Source organism: Melospiza georgiana, chromosome 2, assembly GCF_028018845.1.
Source record: "Melospiza georgiana isolate bMelGeo1 chromosome 2, bMelGeo1.pri, whole genome shotgun sequence".
NCBI classification, from domain to species: Eukaryota; Metazoa; Chordata; class Aves; order Passeriformes; family Passerellidae; genus Melospiza; species Melospiza georgiana.
Window position 1 is genome coordinate 80,685,429 of NC_080431.1, and position 6,572 is coordinate 80,692,000.

The 6,572-nt window shown below is 54.4% G+C and overlaps 1 protein-coding gene across 1 annotated transcript; it reads left to right on the top strand.

Moving 5' to 3' along the window:
* The first annotated feature begins 228 nt into the window (after positions 1-228).
* Positions 229-6,365, top strand: NOP2 (NOP2 nucleolar protein). The gene is made up of 16 exons (XM_058045199.1): positions 229-373; positions 450-495; positions 576-676; positions 1,767-2,029; positions 2,320-2,363; positions 2,485-2,657; positions 3,405-3,604; positions 3,694-3,783; positions 3,863-3,950; positions 4,046-4,186; positions 4,362-4,501; positions 4,766-4,855; positions 5,142-5,264; positions 5,350-5,447; positions 5,546-5,676; positions 5,785-6,365. The coding sequence occupies exons 1-16, from the start codon at positions 268-270 to the stop codon at positions 6,162-6,164; spliced, it is 2,214 nt and encodes a 737-aa protein (XP_057901182.1). The 5' UTR covers positions 229-267; the 3' UTR covers positions 6,165-6,365.
* Positions 6,366-6,572: the final 207 nt, after the last annotated feature.

Here is a 6,572-nt window from a genome sequence, read left to right on the forward strand (position 1 = left end):
CCTGTGAGTGCCTGCGGCAGGAGCCCCGCTCCCGGCGGCTCCCGGGCCCGGCCGGCCCCTTCCCTTCCCTTCCCGGTACGGCCGTTCTCTCGGCGGGGCGGGCCCGCGGCCCCACGCGTCCGGGGGCGGGCGGCCCGCGCCGCTGACGTTGCCGGCAGGGGCCAATCAGCGATCGCGGTGGGCGGGCCCGCGGCGGGCGCGTGCGCCGGTGCGGCGGGGAGCGCGGCACGTGCGGCGGCGGAGGCGCGCGGGGTCCGCAGCGCGGCCATGGGGCGGAAGCTGGACCCGAGCAGGAAGGAGAAGCGCGGCCCCGGGCGCAAGGCCCGCAAGCAGCGCGGGGCCGAGGTGGAGCTGGCCCGCTTCCTGCCGCCAGGTAAGTGCGGCCTGCGCCGGCCCGCCGCCGCCCCGCGGCGCCCGCCGCCGTCTGACCGCTGCGTGTCTTCCCGCAGAGCCCGAGAGCGGCAGGAAGAAGCTCTCCAGTCACGGCAGAAGGAGGTGAGGGGGGCGGCGCGGCGGGCCGGGGCGGGCGGGCCGGACCGGGCCGGGGCTGATCGCCGCTTCCCCTCGCCATGCAGGGCTGCGAAGAGGCGGCTGGGAGCGGGCGGCGGCCCGGCCGGGAGGAGGCCGCTCGGAGGAGGAAGAGGAGGAGGAGGAGAGGGAGAGCGGGAGCCCACAGGTGAGCGGGAGCGGGTCCGAACCGGGCTGACGGGCCGCAGTCCCCAGCCTGCTTCCCCCGGGCGCTGCCGCCGCCGTCCTTCTCTGGCGTCGTTGTCAAGGCAGGCTACACGTGGAATTTTATTATCTTAAATCACAGAATCCTAGAGTTTTCTGAATTGGAAGGGACCCACAAGGATAGTTAAGTCAGCTCCTGGCCCTGCACAGGACCACCCCAAGAGTCACACCATGTTCCTGAAAGTGTTATCCAAACGCTTCTTGAACTCAGACTTGGTGCTGTGATCACTTCCATAGGAACTTGTTGCAGTGCCCAGCCACCCTCTGGGTGGAGAATCTTTTCCTGGTATCCAACCCAAACCTCCCCTGACACAACAGTTTTTGCTGTACCCTCGGGTCGTGTCCCGGGTCACCACAGGAGAGATCAGTGCCTGCCCCTCCTCTTCCCCTCGTGAGAAGCCTGCAGACTGCAAGGAGCTCTGCTCAGTCTCCTTCTTTCCAGGCTGAACACACCAAGTGACCTCAGCTGCTCCTCACAAGGCTTCCTTTCCAGGCCCTTCATAATCTTGGCCCTCTTTTGGGTTCTCTCTCCTAGATAATAACAATGAATTCTATCTCAGTTCTGGTGGCTGCCATGTCAGGAGGCAGTGTTGTCTGAGGAACTTGTTAAAGGTCTCTCTTCTGCCTGTTAAATCCATTTTTTTACTTAACCTCCATTCACAGCAAGGTTGTTGTAGGCTGCTTTTATGGCTGAGGCTTTTAAGTCTTTGTGTTACATCTTGTGTAGCCCAGGAAACTCTTCAAGTAGAAGGAAGGATAGACAAGGATTCGGGGCAGAGGATACTGCAATATGTCAGAACAAATAGCATAAGAGTTTTGTGGCAGTGTTTTAATTTGGTAATTCTAGTTAGGTCTCCTGCAGGGTCCACTGGGGAGAGGTGAGAATATGCCTGGCACTTTGAGATGTAGAGGGCAAGCAGTCCCTCCCTCTGGACAGGCAGCTCAGGATTTGGACTAAGGCCTTTCTGTGTAACAACTGGAAAAGCAGATTTTGGAAACAATGCCTAACTTTTGACTGCTTCTTCTGCCTCTAGTTGAAGAGCAGCTGTCCCCACAGAAGGAGAAACGTGCTGTAAAGGCAGCAGGGCAAGCTGCCCGTGGCCGTTCTGGCTTCAGTGATAGCAATTCCAAGTGGCTGGCTCCAGCCAAAGCCAAGAAAACCCAGCCTAAAGGAAACCATGTGGAGTTATCCAGTGATGGTGAGGTGGAAGAGGGCTGGGAGATGGAGGAGGAGGAGGATGGGAGCAGCGAGGAGATGGTGGATGATTATGGTGCCTCATCATCTGAGGAAGAAGAGGTAGGAACTTCTTGCCCTTAATTAAACAGGAAATATTTGGGTGTTGGCTGAAAGGACCCCTTGGGCCTGGGGGGAAAGGATGGCTTTAGTGGCAGGGGGTGGAGAGGTGGTGGGGAACTTTCCCCTTCTTTCCTTCACAAGAATGATTTCAAGTTTCTCAGCTGATTCCAGCATAACATTCAGTGCTTGTGTTTGTTGTCCCTTTTAAACAGAGCAAGTAAATTTCACAGATGGTGGGAAGCAAGGGGACAACTGTGGATGTTTTTGATTAATGTTTTGTCTCTATTTAGCTGCTGCCTATTGAAAAAGCTGCCCTGAAGCAGAAGCCTGAGAGGTGAGTGTGGAGAGCCTTTCCTGGGTAGATGAGGAGCCTGTGTTGTTATTTCTCTGTCTTTTGTGCCATCTAAGGAATGGTTGTTGAGAAGCATCTGTGTGATCCTGTTCTTTGTCCTTAGGGAAGGCCTCAGTGAAGATGACAGCAACGAGGAAGAGGAGGAGGAAGATGAAGCAGAGGAGGCAAGCAAGCAGAAAATGGGACAGAAGGAAGAAGAGGGCCCAGATCTGCAGCTCAACCTGGATATAGATGAACAGTTTAAACTGCCAACTAGTGAAGAGATTGAGAAGGAGGATATCCTTTTTATCTGTGACATCCATAAGCCATGTGCATGATGCAGCACGGGGCCTGGATACAATCAGAGAGCTTCACTTGGACTTTATCATGCATATTGCTTAGCAAAAGTGTCTGTGCATGACAAGGTATTTTTAGCTGAGCTGTCCTAATAGATAGTGTATAATGCTGTGCTTCTCCATAGCACAGTTAGGAAATCTGTGACACCCTGTATGGGGCTTGGAACCTGCCCTAATTTCCTTCCTAGTCCTAAATACATATGGATGACTTATTATGTGGTTTGTACCTCTCTACCCTGATTTTCCTGGTGGGTGTTTGTGCATCCCATTCCCAGAGTTTCTAATGACAGCAGTTCTAGCATCCAAAGTGCTTGCTGCTGGACTTTGGTGATTTTCCTTTCCCACCTCCCTTCTTACTCTCCTCTGTACCACTTCGTTGCCCTTGGAGAATTTCTGGTCTGTTTTTCTGCTGCAGGTAATGCTTTCAGTATTATAACACTTCTTTTGTTGATTTTTTTTTCTATTTTTCTCTATTTATCTAAAGTAATTCTTTTAAACACTCTCTAGTTCTGCCTTGTGAACTTTTTTTGGTCTGGTTTAATCCCTTGAACCCTGCACCTGCTGAGCTCTGATGGAAGCAGTATTCCAGCAGAGCCTTTCTGGGCAGGCTCTGTTGTGGCACATGTACTTGTACAGAGCCCCTGTGTGGGTTCCTTGGCTCTTGGTGATTCCTTGACGGTGTTCCCACCTGCAGAGCCCCCCGACCTGCACGTCATTCACCAGCGCATCCAGGGCAACATGGAGGTGCTGCAGGACTTTGGGGCGAAGCGGGAGGAGGGCCGCTCCCGGCAGGAATACCTCGCGCTGCTGCGCCGCGACATGGCCGCCTACTACTCCTACAGCGACTTCCTGCTCGCCAAGCTCATGGACATCTTCCCTCTCCCTGAGGTGGGATCCTGCCCTGCCCCTAGCTGACCACTGGGGGTTTGGTGCCTCCCTGAGAATCCATTTCCGTCTCTGTTCTCTGTCCCTTCCAGCTGGTAAACTTCCTGGAGGCTAACGAGGTTCCGCGCCCTGTCACCATTCGCACCAACACGCTGAAGACGCGGCGGCGGGACCTGGCCCAGGTGAGCAGGAGCCCGTAGCTGTGCCCTGAGCTGCCTGTCCCCCAGAGCAGCGCCTCAGTCCCTTCTCCTTGCCTTGCAGGCTCTCATCAACCGTGGTGTGAATCTTGACCCCCTGGGGAAGTGGTCCAAAACAGGACTTGTGATTTATGACTCCACTGTGCCCATCGGTGAGATCACCTTTACCCTGCAGGGCTGAGCTCACCCGCTCCTGCTCCCCTTTCTCTCACATCTCGTCTTCTTCCATTCTGCCTTCCCTGCCCAGGTGCCACCCCAGAGTATCTGGCCGGGCACTACATGCTGCAAGGAGCCTCCAGCCTTCTCCCTGTCATGGCGCTGGCTCCACAGGAGAACGAGCGCATCCTGGATATGTGCTGTGCCCCAGGAGGCAAGACCAGCTACATAGGTACCACCCTGGAGCCTTGGGAGGGATGCTCTGGCAAGTGGGGAGTTTGCGCTGGTCCACACAGAAAGGGGGAATAGAGGGAGACTGAACTCAAGGAAAGGAGGGGGTGGCTGTTGCTGGAGACAAAGGCACAAGAAGTTTTCAGCCCTTGCTGGTGTGTTTTGCCCTCTGGCAGCTCAGCTTATGAAGAACACAGGGATGATCCTGGCTAACGACAGCAGTGCCGAGCGGCTCCGGAGCGTGGTAGGGAATTTGCACCGCCTGGGAGTCACCAACGCTGTTGTGAGTAACTGCGATGGACGCCAGTTCCCCAAGGTATGTTCCTGTTTGCAGTGCTCACCCAGAGCTGCTGTGCTGTCCCTTGAGTGAAGCTGTGCTCTCCAGAGTCACCTGCCACAGCAGGAGTAGCAGAGCTGCCGGGGAGTGTGGTTGTTACTTGATACAGAGGCAGGAAGGTGGACAGGGAAGAGGGAAAAGGAGTGTTTCCTGCCTTCCCAGTCTTCTGGTTCCCCTTCTAGTCTTGGCCTTGTTTTGAGTCCCCACCTGTGAGTGTAATTCCAAATCTACATCTGCTTGTAGGTTCTTGGAGGGTTTGACCGTGTCTTGCTTGATGCTCCTTGTAGCGGAACAGGCGTCATTTCCAAGGATCCCGCTGTCAAAACCAAAAAGGTGGGTGGCAAGTGCAGACTCAAGTATGAGTCATGAGAGGAAGACCTTTGGGGGCAGCTTTGTTCTTGAGAGATACCTACAATACATTTTTCCTTTTCTTTCTTATTCTGTGTCACGTACCAGGGCTGTGTGTTGTACTAGGGCTGATTTTGCTATTACTTCTGCAGAAGACTCCAGACTCTTGTACATTTTATGTGCTTTGCTCTCTTGTCATTCCTTCATCCACAGCAGAAGCTTGGGATGCTTCCCTGTGCCTGTGGCCTCCTAACCTTTGTTTCTCCCTCAGGATGAGAAGGATATCCTGCGTTGTGCCCACCTGCAGAAGGAGCTGATTCTTAGCGCCATAGATTCAGTCAATGCTGCCTCAGAGACAGGGGGCTACATTGTCTACTGCACTTGCTCCATCATGGTAAGTGCCTTCTGCCATCACCTGCTGTGCTCACCTCCTCCTCAGGAGGTGGTGGGTTTGGATCCTAATGCTTGGCCTCCGGCAGGTGGAGGAGAACGAGTGGGTTGTGGATTATGCTCTGAAGAAACGCAATGTCCGTTTGGTGCCCACAGGCCTGGACTTTGGCAAGGAGGGCTTCACTAGGTGAGTGCCAGGTCACAAGCTGCACGTGTGACAGCTCCTTGGTGGCCAGGCTTGAGCAGAAGGGTTCTAATCATTCCTCACCCCTCTTCCTCCTCCAGGTTCAAGGACCGCCGCTTCCACCCGTCCCTCAAGTGCACGCGGCGTTTCTACCCGCACACGCACAACATGGATGGGTTCTTCATCGCCAAGTTCAAGAAGTTCTCCAATGCCATCCCGCAGGCACAGAAAGGTGACATGCTGCTGGAGCTCAGCTGAGCTGGCTGGGCCTGCCCTCGCAGGCTGCTTCCCCTGCAGAAGCCACTCTGGTTCTTCTCACAGTGCCCTTCTCTCCTTTCAGATGAAGAGCCTGCTGTGGAAGCCGCAGCTCTGTCCGCTGTCCCTGATACCGTCGTCACGGAGCCTCCACCAAAAAAGAAGAAACTTGAGGGCTCAAAAGCTGACAAAGAGCAGAAGCTGCCCCAGCCTGCTTTGAAGAAGAAACTTGAGGGCTCAAAAGCTGACAAAGAGCAGAAGCTGCCTCAGCCTGCTTTGAAGAAGAAACTTGAGGGCTCAAAAGCTGACAAAGAGCAGAAGCTGCCCCAGCCTGCTTTGAAGAAGAAACATTCATTGCAAGCACAGAGGAGACCCTTGAAGGCTGCGCGGCCTTCTCCCAAAATGATGCAGCCTAAAGTCCCTACCAGGAAGAAGAAGCATAGAGTGAAAGCGAATGGACAGTGAGAGGAACTGCTTCTCCACGTGTTGGTCCCTTCCTTGGAGGGCAAAGGCTGCTGCAGCTCTGTGTGTACCCCCACTTTGCTGCTCTGTGCAGATCATCTTGCAGCTCTGAGCACCTGGGACAATGACAGCCCCCTTTGCTCCTTTCCCTTTGCATCAAGGACTGATGCACTGACCCATTAAAAGTTTTATACTCTTGCTCAAGTCTTGTTCTTTTTCATTGGAACACGAAATACAGAATTCTACTGTGTCCCTTTATTCCTTTGCAGCAGAAACCCCTCTTACTCCCAGCAGATGCTCTGGCATTTCTGGTGCCTGTCCTTATTCCCTACACTGGGCATATTTGTGAAGCAGAGTGGGAGCTGAAATCCTTGCTGCCTGCATGAAGGCTGTATTGTGTGGAGCTGTCAG

What these genes read in the sequence shown, in the direction of transcription:
- NOP2 (XM_058045199.1), top strand. Translation starts at nt 268, where the DNA reads ATGGGGCGGAAGCTGGACCCGAGCAGGAAGGAGAAGCGCGGCCCCGGG. An exon ending in AGGCAAGACCAGCTACATAG is followed by an intron (nt 4,187 to 4,361) that starts GTACCACCCTGG and finishes GCCCTCTGGCAG; the next exon opens with CTCAGCTTATGAAGAACACA. An exon ending in CATCCCGCAGGCACAGAAAG is followed by an intron (nt 5,677 to 5,784) that starts GTGACATGCTGC and finishes CTCTCCTTTCAG; the next exon opens with ATGAAGAGCCTGCTGTGGAA.